Source organism: Scyliorhinus torazame, chromosome 1 (assembly GCF_047496885.1).
Source record: "Scyliorhinus torazame isolate Kashiwa2021f chromosome 1, sScyTor2.1, whole genome shotgun sequence".
NCBI classification, from domain to species: Eukaryota; Metazoa; Chordata; class Chondrichthyes; order Carcharhiniformes; family Scyliorhinidae; genus Scyliorhinus; species Scyliorhinus torazame.
Genome location: NC_092707.1, coordinates 370,856,649 through 370,877,056, shown reverse-complemented (window position 1 = coordinate 370,877,056; position 20,408 = coordinate 370,856,649). Strand labels below are relative to the sequence as shown.

The window sequence follows — 20,408 nt, the reverse complement described above, 5'->3', positions numbered from 1 at the left end:
TCGTCCGCATAAAGTGACACCCTATGCTCCTCCCCACCCCGCACCAACCCCCTCCAGTTCCTTGACTCCCTCAATGCCGTAGCCAGGGGTTCAGTCACCAGTGCGAAGAGCAGGGAGGACAACGGACACCCCTGTCTCATCCCTTGGTGCAACCGAAAGTACTCGGACCTCCTCCTGTTTGTGGCAGCACTCGCCATCGGGACCTCATACAACAGCCTAACCCACCTGACAAACCCCTCCCCAAACGCGAACCTCTTCAGCACCTCCCACAGGTACCCCCACTCTACCCTATCGAAGGCTTTCTCAGCGTCCATCGCCACCACTATCTCCGCCTCCCTCTCCTTCGCCGGCATCATGATAACGTTCAAAAGCCTCCGCACATTCGCGTTCAACTGTCACCCCTTCACAAACCCCGGCTGATCTTCATGGATGATCTGCGGCACACAATCCTCAATCCTCGTGGCTAAGACCTTCACCAGCACCTTGGCATCTACATTTAGCAAGGAAATCGGTCTGTAAGACCCACATTGCAGGGGATCCTTGTCCCGCTTCAGGATCAAGGAGATCAGTCCGGGACATCGTCGGGGGTAAAGCCCCCCCCCTCCCTTGCCTCATTAAAGGTCCTAACTAAGAGCGGGCCCAACAGGTCCATATATTATTTATAGAATTAGACCGGGAAACCGTCCGGCCCCGTTGCCTTCCCCGCCTGCATGCTTCCTATCCCTTTGATCAGCTCCTCCAGCCCAATCGGGGTCCCCAATCGCGTCACCAGTCCCTCTTCCACCTTTGGAAACCTCAATTGGTCCAGGAAGCGGCCCATCCCTCCCTCCGCCCGTGGGGGCTCGGATTGGTACAATTCCTCGTAGAAGTCCCTGAAGACCCCATTGATGCCAACCCCACTCCGCACCACGCTCCCTCCCCTGTCCTTAACTCCCCCAATCTCCCTAGCTGCATCCCGCTTCCGAAGCTGATGCGCCAGCATCCGGCTTGCCTTTTCCCCATATTCGTAGACCGCCCCCTGGGCCTTCCTCCACTGCACCTCCGCCTTCCTGGTGGTCACCAGGTCAAATTCGGCCTGGAGGCTGCGCCTCTTCCTTAACAATCCTTCCTCAGGCTCTTCCGCATACCTCCTGTCTACCCTACTCAAAACGAAAAAGTCGATTCGGGAATAAGCCTTATGGACATACGAGAAGAATGAAAATGCCCTGGCCCCCGGCCTTGCAAATCTCCAAGGGTCCACCCCTCCCATCTGGTCTATAAATCCCCTCAGCACTCTAGCCGCCGCCGGCTTTCTACCCGTCCTAGACCTGGAGTGATCCAGTGCCGGATCCAGCACCGTGTTAAAGTCTCCTCCCATTATCAGGCCCCCCACTTCCAAGTCTGGGATCCGACCCAACATACGCCACATAAAACTCGCATCGTCCCAGTTCGGGGCATACACATTGACCAGTACCACCCCCTCTCCCTGCAACTTACCACTTACCATTATGTACCTGCCGCCATTATCTGCCACAATGCTCGACGCCTCGAATGACACCTTCTTTCCCACCAAGATCGCCACCCCTCGATTTTTGGCATCTAGCCCCGAGTGAAACACCTGACCTACCCACCCTTTCCTCAGTCTTACCTGGTCTGCCACCTTCAGGTGTGTCTCCTGAAGCATAACCACATCCGCCTTGAGCCCCTTCAAATGCGTGAACACGCGGGCCCTCTTAACCGGCCCATTCAGTCCCCTTACATTCCAGATTATCAGTCGGATCAGGGGGCTACCCGCCCCCCTCCCCCGCCGACTAGCCATGACCCCTCCTCGGCCAGACACGCGCCTGCACCCCACACCCGTTCCCCACAGCGGAATACCCCCGTCTTGACCTCCCCCCACTTGCTCCAGCTCCTTCGACTCCTCCCATTGTGTGGCACACCCTCCTCTCCCGTTCCCCATCCGTAGGCTCTCCCTCCTCCCCCTTCCGTTCGAAGCGTGGGAAACAGCCCTCGCTTCCCCGTCCCGGTCCCGCCCCCTCCAGTCTTCAGCTCGGGAAAAGGCCCGCGCTTTCCACCTACCCGGTCCCGCCACCTCTTACGCAGCTCCTTTTACAGGCCCAGTCCCCTCACGCCTGACTCGGGCCTCCCCCTCCTCCGCGGGACCCCATCACACCGCCGGCCACCACCCCTGTTCCGTTTACCTACCCCCCTCCAAGAGCCCCCCCGACCAACCCAACCAAAACAGTGCCCAACCCGCCCCAGCCACTCTCACCAACCCGAAAGAGAAAAACACAGAGAAAAAGAAACCCGGAGCAATACAAAGGCCCCCCCCCCCCCCCGCTCGAGAAATTAAGAAAAAAATTAAACATAACATATCAATCGCAGTCCCTAATCGTCCATCCCGACCCTCAATCTGTGTCCAACTTCTCGGCCTGAACAAAGGCCCACGCCTCCTCCGGAGACTCAAAATAATGGTGCTGGTCTTTGTATGTAACCCACAGTCGCGCCGGCTGCAACATGCCAAACTTCACCCCCTTCCTGTGCAGCGCCGCCTTCGCTCGATTGTACCCGGCCCTCCTCTTCGCCACCTCCGCACTCCAGTCCTGGTATATTCAAACCTCCGCGTTCTCCCACCTGCTGCTCCTCTCCTTCTTGGCCCACCTGAGCACACACTCCCGATCGACGAACCGATGGAACCTCACCAGCACCGCCCGCGGAGGTTCGTTAGCCTTGGGCCTCCTCGCCAGTACTCTATGGGCCCCTTCCAGCTCCAGGGGCCCCTGGAAGGACTCCGCTCCTATCAGCGAGTTCAACATGATGACCACATAGGCCCCCACGTCCGGCCCCTCCAGCCCCTCCGGGAGGCCCAGAATCCGCAGAATCTTCCGCCCCGACCGATTCTCCATCTCCTCAAACCGCTCCTGCCATTTCTTGTGGAGCGCCTCATGCGCCTCCACCTTTACCGCCAGGTCTAAGATCTCATCCTCATTGTCAGATCTTTTGTCGAGCCTCGCGGATCGCCACCCCCTGGGCCATCTGTGTCTCCAGCAGCTTATCAATGGAAGCCTTCATCAGCTCTAACAAGTCCGTTTTAATCTCTCTGAAGCAGCGCTGGATACCCACCTGCTGCTCCTCCGCCCATTGCATCCACGCTGCCTGGTCTCCGCTCGCCGCCATTTTGTCCTTCTTCCCTCGCACCTTCTTCGGTTCCACCACCACCTTTTTTGTCGCCCCGCTCCTGGTTGAAGCCATATACTGACGGGGAGCTGTTGTAGACTCCTTCCCACACCGGGAAACGTCGGACAAGTGCTGTTGGGGGCCCTGAAAAGAGCCCAAAAGTCCGTTCCAAGCGGGAGCTGCCGAACGTGCGGCTACGGAAGTCTTTATATTGTACTTTAAATAACTGGTCACTGTTAGCTGTTGGGAAGGGCAACAGAGTGTGTGGGAGGGACTTAGTAACCATGTTTTACTTTTGTAAGGGAAGGGAGTGGGGGAGAGGATTCTTACTGTTTAATTTTAAAACTTTTTTTGTAGGTTTTGTACTAAAATTGTTTAAAAGTTTTAATAAAAATATTTCCGAGCGGCATGTGGCGCAGTGGATAGCGCTGGAACTGCGGCGCTGAGGACCAGGGTTCGAATCCCGGCCCTGGGTCACTGTCCGTCTGGAGTTTGCACATTCTCCCCATGTCTGCGGGGGTTTCACCCCCACAACCCAAAGATGTGCTGGTTAGATTGGCCACGCTCAATTGCCCCTTAATTGAAAAAAAATAATTGGGTACTCTAAATTTATTTAAAAAAATATTTCCCCCCAAAAACTAATGTTTGGTGAATTTGACATTCTGAATTCTCCCTCAGTGTACCCGAACAGGCACCAGAATGTGGCGACTAGGGTATTTTCACAGTAACTTCATTGCAGTGTTAATGTAAGCCAATTTGTGACAATAATAAAGATTATTATTATTATTTCTACATTGCAGCTAAATCTCTTCCAGAGTTTTCAAGGTTGCGTGTACCTGATTGCCATGCTATAGCTGACCTGGCCATGTACAACTATGTGGAGGTATGTGAGAAATGACTCCAAAGACATTTTTGTAATAAACCCTTACTAATGGTTAATTTAGATTAATATTTCTCAATGCAACACAAAGGAGTGAACTAGCATCTACAATCATCCACACCATGAGCTGGTGATTTCAATCGTTGACAGGTGTAGACAACATTCAAGGCAACAACTTATTCTCGTTCACGTTCAAGTGGATCTTTTTATTTTTTCCATGGTCTCTAGGTTTTTATTTTTAATGAACATTTTAGTGAGGTATTTTTGGTTTTACAACAACGGCAAAATAAACAATATACATAATCTATAAACATAGTGCAAAAAGCCTGCTTCCTCCCTTACAGTTCCGACCTTTATTAACGCCCTACTCTAAACTAAACTACCCTCCCTCCCCCTTCTGCTTACGATTAATTTTCCGCAAAGAAGTCGACGAACGGTTGCCACCTCCAGACGAACCCCAACAGTGACCCTCTCAAGGCGAACTTGATTTTCTTCAAACAGAGAAAGCTAGCCATGTCTCCGACTCCGGGGGCTTTGAGTCCCTCCAAGCTAATCGTATCTGTCTCCGGGCTACCAGGGAAACAAAGGCCAGATCTTCTGCCTCTTTCTCCTCCTGGATTTCCAGATCTTCCGACACCCCGAAAATCGCCACCTCCGGACTCGGTGCCACCTTGTTTTTAACACCGTGGACATGACGTCTGCAAACCCCTGCCAGAATCCCCTCAGCTTCGGGCATGCCCAGAACATATGGACATGGTTCGCTGCTGCCCCCCCCCCCCCCCCCCCCCCCGGCACACCTGTCTTCTACACCAAAGAACCTGCTCACCCGGGCCACTGTCATGCGAGCCCTGTGAACGACCTTGAACTGTATCAGGCTGAGCCTGGCGCATGTTATGGATGCGTTGACTCTAAGCGCATCCGCCTAAAGACCATCCTCTATCTCTCCTCCTAACTCTTCTTCCAATTTGCGCTTCAGCTCCTCAGAGTGCGTGTCCTCTGAACCCATGAGCTCCTCACAGATGTCGGAGACCTTCCCTTCTCCCACCCCCACTCTGGAAACTTCCTTATCCTAAATCCCCCTTGGTGATAGGAGCGGGGGAAGGTTGAGATCTGTCTACGCAGGAAGTCCCGCACCTGCAGGTACCTAAATTTGTTTCCCCTTGCCAATCCAAATTTCTCTTCTAGCTCCCTCAAGCTAGGAAAGCTCCCCTCTATAAACATATCCCCCATCCTCTCAATCCCTGCACTCTGCCATCTCCAAAAACCCCCGTCCATCCTTCCCAGGGCAAACCGGTGGTTATTGCAGATTGGAGACCAGACCGATGCTCCCTCCGCTCCCACATGCTTCCTCCATTGCCCCCAGACTCTCAGGGCTGCCACCACCACGGGGCTGGTGGAGTACCGTGCCGGCCGGAACGGCAGAGGCACCGTTATCAACGCCCCCAAGCTGGTGCGCTTACATGAAGCCGCCTCCATACGCTCCCATGCTGATCCTCCCCCCACCACCCACTTCCTGATCATGGCTATATTCGCCACCCAATAATAGTTACTGAAGTTTGGCAGCGCCAGCCTGCCCTCTCCCCAGCTCCGCCCAAGCATCCCTTTTTTACTTGCGGGGTCTTGCCCGTCCATACAAAGCCCTTAATAACTTTGTTAACCCGTTCAAAAAAGGTCCGCAGAATAAAGATGGGGAGACATTGGAACACAAACCAGCATCTCGGAAGGACTGTCATCTTCACCGTCTGGACCCTCCCAGCTAGTGACAATGGGAGCAGGTCCCACCTCCGAAAATCCTCCTTCATTTGGTCCACCAGACGGGCCAGATTAAGTTTGTGTAACCGTTCCCAGTCCCGTGCCACTTGGATGCCTAGATAACCAAAACCTCCCCCTACCACTCTAAAGGGCAGTTCCCCCAGTCGCCTCTCCTGTCTCCTTGCCTGGATCGCAAACATCTCGCTTTTCCCCATATTTAGTTTGTACCCCGAAAACCGGCCAAATTGCCCCAGAATCCTCATGATTTCTTCCATCCCCTCCACTGTGTCTGATACATACAGGAGCAGGTCATCTGCATAAAGTGCGACTCTGTGTTCCACTCACCCCCCAGACCAACCCCTTCCAGCCCCTTGAGGCTCTCAGCGCAATTGCCAGTGGCTCAATAGCTAGCGCGAACAACAGTGGGGATAGGGGGGCCCCTGTCTCGTCCCCGATGTAGCCTGAAATAGTCTGATGTCGACCTATTCATCCATACGCTCGCCACAGGACCCTGATACAGCAACCTGACCCAGCCAATAAAGCCCCGTCCAAATCCGAACCGTCCCAGTAACTCCCACAGATATTCCCATTCTACTCGATCAAAACCCTTCTCCTTGCCCATTGCGACCACTACCTCCACCTCCCTACCTTCTGGGGACATCATGATCGCATTTAGCAAGCTTCTTACATTGGACACCAACTGCCTTCCCTTAACGAACCCAGTCTGGTCCTCCCAAATCACATCCGGAACAGCCTTCAGTCCTAGAGGACAAAATTTTGACCAGTAGTTTGGCGTCCACTTTCAATAGGTACATCGGCCTGTAAGGCCCACACAGCTCCCGATCCTTATCCCGCTTCACAATCAGCGAGATCGTGGCCTGTGACATCGTCGGGGGAAGCACCCCTCTCTCCCTTGCCTCATTGAATGTTCTCATCAACAGCGGCCCCAATGGACTTCCGGTAGCGGCAGGGATGAGCTAGCCGCACGTTTCGGCGGCTCCAGCTCTGACGGAACTTCGGGCTCTTTTAAGAGCCCCAACGGGGACTTGGACGGCTGTAAAACCCGGTGCGAGGCGCGAGGGAAGGGAGTCCCCCCCGAACGATGGAGGGAAAAACCCGGCGGCGGCGGCTGCAGCCCGAAGAATCTGCAGTCAGAAGGTCAGAGGGAGTGGAACAAAATGGCGGCGGAGAAACCACAGGTGACATGGGGGCCTGAGCAGGACGAGGTGGTGAGACGGTGCGTGGACCTGCTGAAGAAGGAGGTAATGACCCCGTTGTTACAGGCAATTGAGGGGCTTAAGGAGACTTTAAAGACCCAGGAGCCGGAACTTCGCGTGGTGGAGCAGAAGGTGTCAGGTATTGAGGACGAGGTCCTGGGCCTGGCGGTCAAGACTCAGACGCACGAGGCACTTCATAAAAAGTGTGCTGATAGGATTGAGGCCCTTGAAAATGGAGCGCGAAGGAAGAACCTTAGGATACTAGGTCTCCCGGAGGGTGTGGAAGGAGTGGACTGTGGAGCGTACGCTCCTCAGCTCACTGATGGGTGCTGAGGCCCCTGCGGGCCCCATGGAGGTGGAGTGGGCAAATCGGATCCCGGCGAGAAGACCAAAAGCGGGAGAACCACCGAGGGCGATAATCGTGCGATTCTACCGCCTTAAGGACAGAGAAGAGGTCCTGAGATGGGCTAAAAAGGTGCGGAATAGCAGATGGGAGAATGCGGTGGTAAGGATCTACCAGGATTGGAGTGCGGAGGTGGCGAGAAGGAGGGCGAGCTTCAACCGAGCCAAAGAGGTTTTACACAAAAGGAAGGTGAAGTTTGGGATGCTGCAGCCAGCAAGACGATGGGTCACGCATCAGGAGAGACACTATCATTTCGAGACGGCGGAGGAAGCATGGTCCTTCATCAATGAAGAGAAACTGGACCGGAACTGAGGGACTGATGCTGCAGGGAACTGTTATTGTTGTTATTATTGTTTTTGTTAATGGGATGGTGAAAGTTAATCGAGAAGTAAACAGGGAAGGGGGGGGGGACACTGGGGAAATGTGGGCGCCGGTGAGGGGGGAAGAGGCGGGACATAGTCAGAGAATGGGGAAGGAGAGGGGAGGGGAAAGGGAGCTGCGCCATAAGAGGCGGGTCAGGTAAAGGGATGTTCCCGCGCCAGAAAGAATAAGGCGGGAAAACAGGCGCAAGGCGGATGGGAGTTCCCTCACACCGGGGGGGCCGAGGAGCGAGCAGGAGTAGCCGGGGTCAGTTGAAGTCAGCTGACTTACGGAAGTGATATGGGGGGAGCAATCAAGCTAGATAGGGATCTAGCGGGAGGGGGGGGGGGGGGGCCAACTGGGTTGCTGCTGCGGAAATCCAAAAGGAAATGGCTAAAGAGAGGGTGGTCGGGGGTGGAATGCGACGCTGGGGGAGCGAGCGGGAGCGCGGAGGCGGGATATGGGACTGGCCTAGAGAAGGTAATGGCTAGTCGACACGGGAGGGGGGCAGGTAGCCCCCCAGTGAGGCTGATCACGTGGAACGTGAGAGGCCTGAATGGACCGATAAAAAGGGCCCGAGCACTCGCGCATTTGAAAGGACTAAGGGCAGACGTGGTTATGCTCCAAGAGACGCACCTAAAGGTGGCGGACCAAGTTAGGCTAAGGAAAGGATGGGTGGGACAGGTGTTCCACTCAGGACTGGACGCAAAGAACAGAGGGGTGGCCATTTTGGTGGGGAAACGGGTAGCATTTGAAGCAAAGAGCATCGTAGTAGATAGTGGAGGTAGATATGTAATGGTGAGTGGTAGGCTGGAGGGAATGGAGGTCGTGTTGGTTAATGTGTATGCCCCAAATTGGGACGATGCGGGGTTCATGAGACGGATGCTGGGGCGTATTCCGGACCTGGAGGCAGGAAATTTGATTTTAGGAGGGGACTTCAATACGGTGCTGGACCCGGGGCTAGATAGATCCAGCTCAAGGACTGGAAGGAGGCCGGCAGCGGCCAAGGTACTTAAGGGGCTTATGGACCAAATGGGGGGAGTGGATCCATGGCGATTTCTTAGACCCAGGGCTAGGGAGTATTCCTTCTTCGCTCACGTCCATAAAGTGTACTCCCGGATAGATTTTTTTGTTTTAGGAAGGTCGTTGATCTCTAGGGTGGAAGAAGCTGAATACTCAGCCATAGCGGTTTCGGATCATGCCCCACATTGGGTGGACCTGGAAGTAGGAGAGGACAGGGAGCAGAGAACACTCTGGCGATTAGGTGTGGGACTGATGGCGGATGAGGGAGTGTGTGCAAGAGTGAGGGGGTGTATCGAGAGATACCTGGAGGTCAATGACGACGGCGAGGTCCCTGTTGGAGTGGTCTGGGAAGCACTAAAAGCGGTGGTCAGAGGAGAGCTGATTTCTATTGGGGCCCACAAAAGGAAAACAGAGGCTAAGGAAAGGGATAGATTACTGGGGGAGATTTTAAGGGTGGACAGGGAATTTGCAGAGACCCCGGAGGAGGAGCTGTACAGGGAGAGGAGACGACTCCAGACCGAGTTTGACCTTCTGACCACCAGAAAGGCGGAGGTACTGTGGAGGAAGGCACAGGGGAGGAGGTATGAATATGTGGAAAAGGCTAGTCGCCTGTTGGCGCACCAACTGCGAAAGAGGGCAGCAGCGAGGGAGATAGGAGGAATTAGGGATGAAAGGGGAGACACTGTGCGAAGGGCAGGAAAGATAAATGAGGTGTTTAAGACCTTTTATGAAGAACTGTATAGGTCTCAGCCCCCCAGAGGGAGAGGAGGGGATGCGGCAGTTCCTGGACCAGTTGAGGTTCCCGAAAGTGGAGGAGCAGGCGGTGGCAGGCCTGGGGGCGCCGATTGAGGTGGACAAAGTTATTAAGGGACTGGGAAGCATGCAAGCAGGGAAGGCCCTGGGGCCGGACGGGTTCCCGGTGGAATTCTACAGAAAATATGTGGACTTGTTGGCCCCGTTGTTGGCGAGGACGTTCAATGAGGTCAGGGAAGGGGGGACACTACCCCCGACAATGTCGGAGGCGACGATATCGCTAATTTTGAAGAGGGACAAAGATCCGATGCAGTGTGGGTCCTATAGACCTATTTCACTATTGAACGTGGACACCAAACTGCTAGCAAAGGTGCTGGCATCGAGGATAGAGGACTGTGTCCCAGGGGTGGTGCACGAAGACCAGACAGGGTTCGTAAAAGGGAGACAATTGAATGTTAACGTGCGACGGCTATTAGGGGTGATAATGATGCCCTCAGTGGAGGGGGAGGCAGAGATAGTGGCGGCAATGGACGCAGAGAAGGCATGCAGCCTTTATCGCTGGCGGGCAGGGTGCAAGCAATTAAGATGATAGTCCTCCCGAGGTTCTTATTTGTATTTCAATGTCTCCCTATCTTAATCACCAGGACCTTTTTTAATAAAATAGATAGGAGCATTACGAGCTTTGTGTGGGCAGGGAAAGTTCCGAGAGTAAGGAGGGGGTTCCTTCAGCGCAGTCGGGACAGAGGAGGACTGGCACTACCGAACTTGGGAGATTATTATTGGGCCGCCAATGTGGCAATGATACGTAGATGGATGATGGAGGGTGAGGGAGCGGCGTGGAAAAGGCTGGAGAGAAGGTCCTGTAAAGGGACGAGTCTAGAGGCGCTGGTGACGGCGCCGCTACCGTTCTCACCGAAAAAGTACACCACGAACCCGGTGGTGGCGGCAACACTGAACATATGGGGACGGTGGAGGCGACAGAGAGGGGTGCGGGGAGCCCTGGTGTCCCCTATCAGGAACAACCATAGGTTCGCCCCAGGAAGAATGGATGGAGGATTTCAAAGCTGGTACCAGTTGGGAATTAGGAAGGTGGGAGGTTTATTCATAGCTGGGACTTTTGCGAGCTTGGGAGCACTGGAGGAAAAGTATAAGTTACCCCGGGGGAATTTCTTGAGATATATGCAGGTGAGGGCGTTTACTAGACAACAGGTGAGGGAATTTCCGCGGCTCCCGACACAGGGGATACAGGACAGGGTGCTTTCAGGGGTGTGGGTCGGAGAGGGCAAGGTGTCAGAGATTTATAGTGAGAAGAGGGAAGAGGGGGAGGAGTCGGTGGGCGAACTAAAAAGAAAGTGGGAAGAAGAATTAGGGGAGGAGATAGAGGAGGGTATGTGGGCTGATGCCCTAAGCAGGGTAAATTCCTCTTCCTCATGCGCCAGGCTTAGCCTGATTCAATTTAAGGTGCTACATAGAGCACACATAACGGGAGCAAGATTGAGCAGGTTCTTTGGAGTGGAGGACAAATGTGGGAGGTGTGGCGGGAGCCCGGCAAACTACGCACATATGTTTTGGGCGTGCCCGGCACTGGAAGGGTATTGGAAGGGAGTGACGGGAGTGATTTCGCAGGTGGGGAAGGCCCGGGTCAAACCAGGCTGGGGGTTAGCTCTATTTGGAGTTGCGGAAGAGCCGGGAGTGCAGGAGGCGAAAGAGGCCGATGTCGTGGCCTTTGCGTCCCTCGTAGCCCGGCGCAGGATCCTACTCATGTGGAAGGAGGCGAAACCCCCCGGACTGGATAACCGATATGGCGGGGTTTATTAAACTGGAGCAGATAAAGTTTGCACTGAGAGGATCGGCTCAAGGGTTCACCAGGCGGTGGCAGCCATTTCTCGACTACCTAGGGGAACGTTAGAGGGAAGACGGATGACCAGCAGCAGCAACCCAGGGGGGGGGGGAGGAGGCTCAGTTGAGTATAGGTCAATAGAGTACGAGGTTTTGTTACTTGTATATTATTATTATTATTGTTAAAAAGTTTAAAAATTTCTGTTTTGTTACTGTTATCGTTTCGCTTGTTTTGTAAGCGGGAAAAATGTTGCTCAGGGAAATAAATTTCAATAAAATATATATATATTTTTTAAAAAAACAGCGGCCCCAATATCCCAGTGAACTTTTTATAGAACTCTGCTGGGTACCCGTCCGGCCCCGGGGCTTTACCCAACTACACGGCCTTCAGACCCTCCGCTATCTCTTCGATCCTTATCAGGGCCCCTAGCCCCTTCTACCAGCTCCGAGAAATTCAGCCCCTCTAGGAAGTGCCTCATCCCCTCTGGCCACGGTGGGGGTTCCGACCCATACAGCCTACTGTAAAAATCCTTAAACGCCTTATTCACCCCTGCTGAGTCTCCCACCAGGTTCCCATTTCCATCCTTTACATTTCCTATCCGCCTGGCTGCCTCTCTCTTTCTAAGCTGCTGTGCAAGCATTCTGCTGGCCTTCTCTCCATGCTCATAAATCCCCCCCCTCGCCTTTCTCAGCTGCTCCACCGCCCTCCCTGTAGTTAACAAGCCGAACTCCACCTGTAGCCTCTGCCATTCCCTCAGAAGCCCTGCCTCTGGGGTCTCCGCATACTTCCTGTTGACCTGTAGTATCTCCTTTACCAGTCGGTCTGTCTCTGTCCTGTCTACCTTCTCCCTGTGGGCCCGTATCGAGATCAGCTCCCCTCTAACCACCGCCTTCAATGCCTCTCAGACCACCGCTGCCGAAATTTCCCCCGTGTCATTGACCTCCAGGTAGTTCTGAATACATTTCCTCAACCGCCCGCACACCTCCTCATCTGCTAAAAGCCCCACGTCCAACCTCCAGTGCGGGCGCTGATTACTGTTTTTACTAACCTGTAGGTCAACCCAGTGCGGGGCATGGTCTGAGATTGTAATCGCCGAGTACCCAGTGTCCACCACCCCCGTTAGTAGAGCCCTGCTCAGAATAAAGAAATCAATCCGGGAGTACACTTTATGCATGTCTGAGTAGAAGCAGAACTCCTTTACTCTTGGCTGCCCAAATCTCCATGGATCCACCCCCCCGATCTGCTCCATGAACCCTTTTAGCTCCTTTAAAAAAATATATATATATTTATTAAAGTTTTTTAACAAAACAATTTTTTCCCCTTACAAACAATAACCCCCCTCCCCCTCCCCCCGTAACAAAGTAACGCAAAATCCTGAGCAAGATGGTAAGAAGATATATTTACAGAGCTTTATACACTGGCTCTCTTTGTGCGTGCCAGTTTCCCCCACCCTCCATGTTATCCCCCGCTCGTCCGTCCCCTCAAACAATCTCTCGTTCCCCCCTCCCCTCCCCCCCCCCCCCCCAGGGTTGCTGCTGCTGACCCGACCTTCCTCTAACGCTCCATGAGGTAGTCTAGGAACGGTTGCCACCGCCTGTAGAACCCCTGCGCAGGCCCCCTCAAGGCAATCTTAATCCTTTCCAACTTTATGAACCCAGCCATATCGTTTGTCCAGGCCTCCACGCTAGGGGGCTTCGCCTCCTTCCACATTAGCAAGATCCTTCGCCGGGCTACTAGGGACGCAAAGGCCAGAATGCCGGCCTCTTTCGCCTCCTGCACTCCCGGCTCATCCACTACTCCAAATATTGCTAGTCCCCAGCTTGGCTTGACCCGGACTTTCACCACCTGAGATATTGCTCCCGCCACTTTTCTCCAGAACCCCTCCAGTGCCGGGCATGACCAAAACATATGGACATGGTTCGCCGGACTCGCTGAACACCTTCCACATCTGTCCTCTACCCCAAAGAACCTACTCAACCTCGCCCCCGTCAAGTGCGCTCTGTGCACCACCTTAAATTGTATCAGGCTGAGCCTGGCACATGAGGAGGAGGAATTGACTCTACCCAGGGCATCAGCCCACAGACCTTCCTCGATCTCCTCCCCCAACTCCTCCTCCCATTTACCCTTCAACTCTTCTGCTCGGGCTTCCCCCTCTTCTTTCATCTCTTGGTGTATTGCCGAAACCTTGCCCTCCCCGACCCATACACCCGAGATCACCCTATCTTGAATTTCCTGTGTCGGGAGCAGCGGGAATTCCCTGACCTGTCGCCTCACAAAAGCCCTCACCCTGCATATATCTGAATGCATTTCACGGGGGTAGCCAAACTTCTCCTCCAGTGCCCCTAGGCTCGCAAATGTCCCGTCGAACAGGTCCCCCATTCTTCTAATCCCCGCCCGGTGCCAGCCCTGGAGCCCCCGTCCATCTTCCCCGGGACAAACCGGTGGTTACCCCTGATCGGGGACCACACCGAGGCTCCCACTGCACCCCTGTGCTGTCTCCACTGGCCCCAGATCCTTAACGTTTCCGCCACCACCGGGCTCGTGGTGTACTTTGATGGCGAGAGCGGCAACGGCGCCGTCACCAGCGCCCCCAAGCTCGTTCCTTTGCAGGACGCCATCTCCATCCTCTTCCATTCCGCCTCCTCCCCCTCCATAACCCACTTACGGATCATCGCCACGTTTGCTGCCCAGTAGTAGCTCCCTAGGTTTGGCAGCGCCAGCCCTCCTCGGTCCCTACTGCGCTCCAAGTACCCTCTCCTTACCCTCGGGGTTTTGTTCTCCCACACAAACCCCATAATACTCCTACCTACTCTCTTGAAAAAGCCTTTGGTGATCACAATGGGGAGGCACTGGAACACAAACAAAAACCTCGGAAGGACCACCATTTTTACCGACTGCACTCTACCCGCCAACGAGAGCGGCAACATGTCCCATCTTTTGAAGTCCACCTCCATTTGGTCCACCAACCTCGTCAGATTCAGTTTGTGTAGGGCCCCCCAGCTCCTGGCTATCTGGATCCCTAGATACCGAAAACTCCCCTCCGCCCTCCTCAGCGGTAGGTCCCCTATCCCTCTTGCTTGGTCCCCTGCCTGTAGTACAAAAAGCTCGCTCTTCCCTACATTGAGCTTATAGTCCGAGAACTCCCCAAACTCCCTCAAAGTCTGCATGACCTCCACCATCCCCTCCATTGGGTCCGCCACGTACAGCAGCAGGTCGTTCGCGTATAGCGACACCCGATGCTCTTCCCCCCCCCCCCCCCGCGGACCACCCCCCTCCATTTATTAGACTCCCTCAATGATATGGCCAAGGGTTCGATCGCCAATGCAAACAACAGGGGGTACAAAGGGCACCCCTGCCTCGTTCCTCGGTACAGCCGAAAGTACTCCGACCTCCGCCGGTTCGTCACCACACTCGCCACCGGGGCGCTGTAAAGGAGCTTAACTCAGCTAACAAACCCTCCCCCGAACCCAAACCAACACAACACCGCCCAGAGGTACTCCCACTCAATTCGGTCAAAGGCCTTTTCCGCGTCCATGGCTGCCACTATCTCCGCCTCTCCCTCCTCCGATGGCATCATTATCACGTTTAAGAGCCGCCGCACATTCGTATTTAATTGCCTGCCCTTTACAAATCCCGTCTGGTCCTCATGTATCACCCCCGGGACACAGTCCTCAATCCTCGTGGCCAGCACTTTTGCCAATAGCTTAGCGTCCACATTTAGGAGCGAAATCGGCCTGTATGATCCACATTGCAGTGGGTCCTTGTCTCGCTTCAGGATCAGGGAAATTGTCGCCTCCGACATTGTCGGGGGCCTCATTAAAGGTCCTCACTAGTAACGGGTCCAACAGGTCCGCATACTTTCTATAGAACTCCACCGGGAACCCGTCCGGCCCCGGGGCCTTCCCCGCCTGCATGCTCCCCAAACCCTTACTCAGCTCCTCCAACCCGATTGGAGCCCCCAAACCAGCCACCTCTTGGTCCTCCACCCTTGGGAACCGCAGTTGGTCCAGGAATCTTCCCATCCCCTCTTCTCCCCCTGGCGGCTGGGATCTGTACAGCTCTTCGTAGAAGGCCTTAAATACCTTATTTATTTCCGTTGCACTCTGGACCATAGCTCCCCCACCATCTTTGACTCCCCTATTTCCCTCTCTCGGAGCTGGTGTGCTAGCATCCGACTGGCCTTTTCCCCGTACTCGTAGGTCGCCCCCTGCGCCTTCCTCCACTGTGCCTCCGCCTTCCCCGTGGTAAACAGGTCAAACTCTGCCTGGGGCCGTCGCCTTTCCCCAAGTAATCTTTCCTCCGGGGCCTCTGCGTATCTCCTGACCACTTGCAAAATCTCCCCCACTAACCTCTCCCTTTCCATAGCCTCTGTCTTCTCCCTATGAGCCCTGATGGAGATTAGCTCTCCCCTGATCACCGCCTCCCATACCACCCCCACTCACACCTCCCCGTTGTCGTTGGCCTCCAAGTACCTTTCAATACACCCCCTTACCTTACCACACACCACCTCATCTGCCAACAGTCCCACATCCAACCGCCACAGCGGGTGTTGGTCCCTCTCCTCTCCCAGCCCCACTTCCACCCAGTGCGGGGCATGTCCGAAACGGCTATGGCCGAATACTCTGTCCCCTCCACCCTCGGGATGAGCGCCCTGCCCAGCACAAAGTCGTCTATCCGGGGGTATGCCTTGTGCACGTGGGAGAAGAAAGAAAATTCCCTGGCCTGCGGTCTTGCGAACCTCCATGGGTTCACTCCCCCCATCTGGTCCATAAACCCCGAGCACCCTGGCCGCCGCCGGCCTCTTTCGCGTCCTTGATCTGGAGCAGTCTAGTGCTGGGTCCAGCACTGTGTTGAAGTCCCCTCCCATTATCAGTCCTCCTACCTCCAGGTCCGGGATGCGCCCCAACATGCGCTTCATAAATCCAGCATCATTCCAGTTCGGGGCGTATACATTTAGCAACATCACCCACGTCCCTTGCAACCTACCACTCACCATCATGTATCTCCCTCCATTGTCCGCTACGATACTCTTGGCCTCAAATGACACATGTTTTCCCACCAGAATTGCCACCCCTCTGTTTTTCGCGTCCAGTCCAGAGTGAAATACCTGTCCTACCCATCCCCTTCTTAACCTAACCTGGTCCGCTACCTTCAGGTGTGTCTCTTGGAGCATAGCCACGTCTGCCTTCAGTCCCTTCAAATGCGCGAACACTCAAGCCCTCTTCACCGGTCCGTTCAGGCCCCTCACGTTCCACGTTATCAGCCGGATTGGAGGGGCTCTCTCTCTCTCTCTTTCCTCTTTCTCCCCCCCCCCCCCGCCGACTAGCCATCTCCTTTTCTGGGCCAGTCCCGTGTCCGCGTCTCCCTCACCTCCGTCCCGGCCACCTATGTCCCATTCCCTTTCGGCCAGTGCGGCAGCAACCCTGTTTCTCCCCCCCCCCCGCCCCCCCCGCTAGATCCCTGTCCAGCTTTTTTGCTCCCCCCATATCACTCCCGTAAGTCAGCTGCCGCCTGCTGCCCCCCAGCTTCCCCCGCCATCCCTTTGACCCCCTCCGTGTGGGAATCTCCCCATCAATAGATGTTCCTACGCTCCCCCTCCCACCTTTCTTCCCGCACGCGGGAGAAAAACCCCGCGCTTTCCAGAGCCTGCCCCGCCCCCCGACGCAGCTTCTGTTGCGGCCTTGTCTCTTGTCCCCAGCCCATATAACATTCCCTGCGCGTGCTTACCCCCCTATATACAACCGCCATCATACTTCAACCCTCAAATACCCCCCACCCTCACAAACCCTCAATTAGAGTCCAACTTTTCAGTTAATATAAAGGTCCATGCCTCTTCGGGCGTTTTGAAGTAGTGGTTTTGACCGTTATATGTGACCCACAGTCGCGCTGGCTGCAACATTCCAAACTTCACTCCTTTCCGATGCAGCACCGCTTTGGCCCGGTTGAAACCCGCTCTCCGCTTAGCGACCTACGTGCTCCAGTCCGGGTATATTCTAATCTCTGCATTGTCCCACTTGCTGCTCCGCTCCTTCTTGGCCCATTTCAGGATCCTCTCTCTATCTGTGAACCGTTGAAATTTCACCACCATCGCCCTTGGCGGCTCATTTGCTTTGGGCTTCCTCGCCAGCACCCGGTGCGCCCCTTCCAGCTCCAGCAACCCCGGGGGGTCTCCGCGCTAATCAGCGCCCTGATCATCGTGCCCGCATATGCCGCGGTGTCGGCCCCCTCCACTCCTTCTGGGAGACCCAGGATCCTCAAATTGTTTCTCCTCGACCGGTTCTCCAGGTCTTCGGGTCTTCCCGCCCACTTCTTGTGTAGCGCCTCGTGCCACTCCACTCTCACCACCAGGCCCAAGAGCTCGTCCTCATTCTCACTCACTTTGTCCTGGATCTCCTGGATCTTCACCTCGTGGGCTTTCTGGGTCGTCCCAAGTCCTTCAATTAATGCCAGCATCGGCGGCACCATCTCCTTGCGCAGTTCCTCGAAGCAGCGCTTAATGAATTCTTGCATCTCTTCTTTGTCCCCGGCCGCCGCCATTTTGTTTATTTTACCCTTCTTCTCCCGCTGCTCCAGTGGCGTTTTTTTGTCCGTTTCGCTGCGGGTCCGGTCCATACAGGTTAGTGGGGGACCTCTCTCCTCTCTTCCCCATGGGTTGGCTGTGTAAAAAATCCCATTGGGGCTCTTCTATCGAGCCCGAAAGTCCGTCTTCACGGGAGCTGCCGATTCGTGCGGCTTAGCTCCGCATAGCCGCAACCGGAAGTCACCCCTTTTAGCTTCTTAGCCATTGCTGACACACTGCCCATTTTTCAGCTTGACCGGTCTAAACCAGGGTCAATAACTGTATTGAAGTCCCCTCCCATGACCAGCTTGTGAATCCAGGTCCGGTATCTTCCCCAGCATTCTCTTTATAAACTCCACATCATCCCAGTTTGGTGCGTATACATTTACTAGTACCACCTGCATCCCCTCCAATTTCCCACTGACCATAATGTACCGGTCTCCCCCATCTGAAACTATTCTTCCTGCCTCAAACACCACTCGCTTGTTGATCAGGATCACGACTCCTCTGTTCTTTGAGTCCAGTCCCGAGTGGAAAAACCTGTCCGACCCAACCTTTCCTTAACCTAATATGGTCAGCTACTTTAAGGTGCGTCTCCTGCAGCATTACCACGTCCGCCTTCAGTCCTCTCAAGTGCGCGAACACGCATGCCCTCTTGACCGGCCCATTGAGCTCTCTTACATTCCGGGTGATCAGTCTAGTGTGGGGGGGCTCATCGCCCCCTCCCCCTTCGCTGATCGGCCATCCCCTCTCTTGGGCCAGTCGCCAGCCCGCACCCCACGCCTTCACCGTCCCGTCCCCAGGCAGCCCCCGACCTTCTCTCTGTCCCTCAGCAAAAATCCCTCCCTCGTCAGCAGAACATTTATCCCCCCCCCCCTCCCTAGCAACAGCACAAAATCAATCAACCCCTTTGATAAGCCTAGCATCTGTTCACCCCCCACTATGCTTCCTTAAGCTAGCCCGCCCAGCTGGCTTGGTGGCCCTCGCCCCTGGCACCAGACAATCTCCCACCTATTGTTCCCCACCCCCCCACTCATACATACATATTTAAATGAAAAACAATCCCAACACAATTGTTTGACAAAGATACAAAAAAACCCAAGTTGAACTCAAACAAACAAAAAATCAAGCAAAAGATCCTGCATCTGATAAAACACACCTCCATCCACCAACAGTGCAAATGCAAACTTTACCTCACTCAGCTCTGCAGCTGGCCACAGATTCATACAGCAGTCATTAACAATAACGTCCGAAAAGCAAGAAACAATAAAAAAATTTTAAATAAAAACATAAACGCGACAGCAAAATTCAAAGTTCTCAGTCCAACATCAGTCCTTTCCTTTTCGCAAAGTCCAGCGCTTGCTCAGGCGACTCAAAATAGAAATGTTGTTCCTCGTATGTGACCCAGAGGCGGGCCGGGTACAACAGCCCAAACTTCACCTTTTTCTTGAAGAGGGTTGACCTGATCTGGTTAAACCCAGTTATTTTCCTGGCCACCTCCGCACTCAGGTTTTGATAGATCCGCAGGATACTGTTGTCCCATTTGCAGCTCAGTGTCTGCTTGGCCCACAGTAAAATGCGCTCCTTATCCAGATATCTGTGGAATCTCACCACCATTGCCCTCGGCGGGGGGGGGGGGGGGGCTCTCATTTGCAGCTTCCTCGCAAGTGCTCTGTGAGCCCTGTCCACCTCCAAGGGTCGGGGGAATGCCCCATCCCCCAGCAGCTTCTTGAACATGGCCGCTATATATGTCACAGCAACCGCTCCTTCGGATCCCTCCGGGTGCCCAACGATCCTCAAGCTCTGCCGGCAGAACCTGTTCTCTCGGTCCTCCACCTTCTCCAGGAGCCTTTTCTGCTGGTCTCTTAGCATTCCCACCTCCTACTCCACCGCTGTTTGATGTTCCTCCTGGTCAGCCAGCGCCTTCTCTACTTTCTGGATCGCCCAATGTTGGGCATCCAATCTAAGTTCCAGCCGCAAAATTGCCTCTTTAATCGGGTTCAAGCAGTCCTGCTTCTGCTTGGCGAAGCCTTCCTGAATAACTTGCATCAACTGTTCCGTTGACTGCTTGGTCGACAAGCCAGAGGTCCGCCATGCTTCCTCCCGGTGCAGCTTCAGCCCAATCCTTCTAAGTCCTTCTGTTTCTGCCTTTGCGAGCACTTCTAGTCCTCCTCTCCATGCACCGATGTGGGAAAATCAGTCCACAATTGCCTCTGTCATCAATTTTTCAAATCAAGTCCGGTAAAATATCGGGGGGAAAAGGTCCAAAAGTCCGACCTGAGCGGGAGCCACCAAATGTGCAGCTTACTCCTTCATAGCCGCCAGCGGAAGTCTCCATGGACTCTAGGTTAATAACCACTTCCCATAGGCATTTTATTTTAAAAAATGCAAGAACACAGTTTAATCTCAAATTTTGCCATCAATGCACTGCCACAAAAATCATGAATAGAGGCCCAGAGACATCT

The 20,408-nt window shown here is 54.4% G+C and overlaps 1 protein-coding gene across 2 annotated transcripts in view; it reads left to right on the top strand.

The window, feature by feature from the left end:
• The window catches only part of kmo (kynurenine 3-monooxygenase), a 135,873-nt gene that overhangs the window by 101,648 nt on the left and 13,817 nt on the right, over positions 1-20,408 (top strand). For both annotated transcript variants that reach the window (XM_072511510.1, XM_072511500.1), the window contains exon 12: positions 3,957-4,039. In XM_072511510.1, coding sequence (XP_072367611.1) covers positions 3,957-4,039 — 83 coding nt within the window. The remainder of the gene's footprint in view (positions 1-3,956; positions 4,040-20,408) is intronic.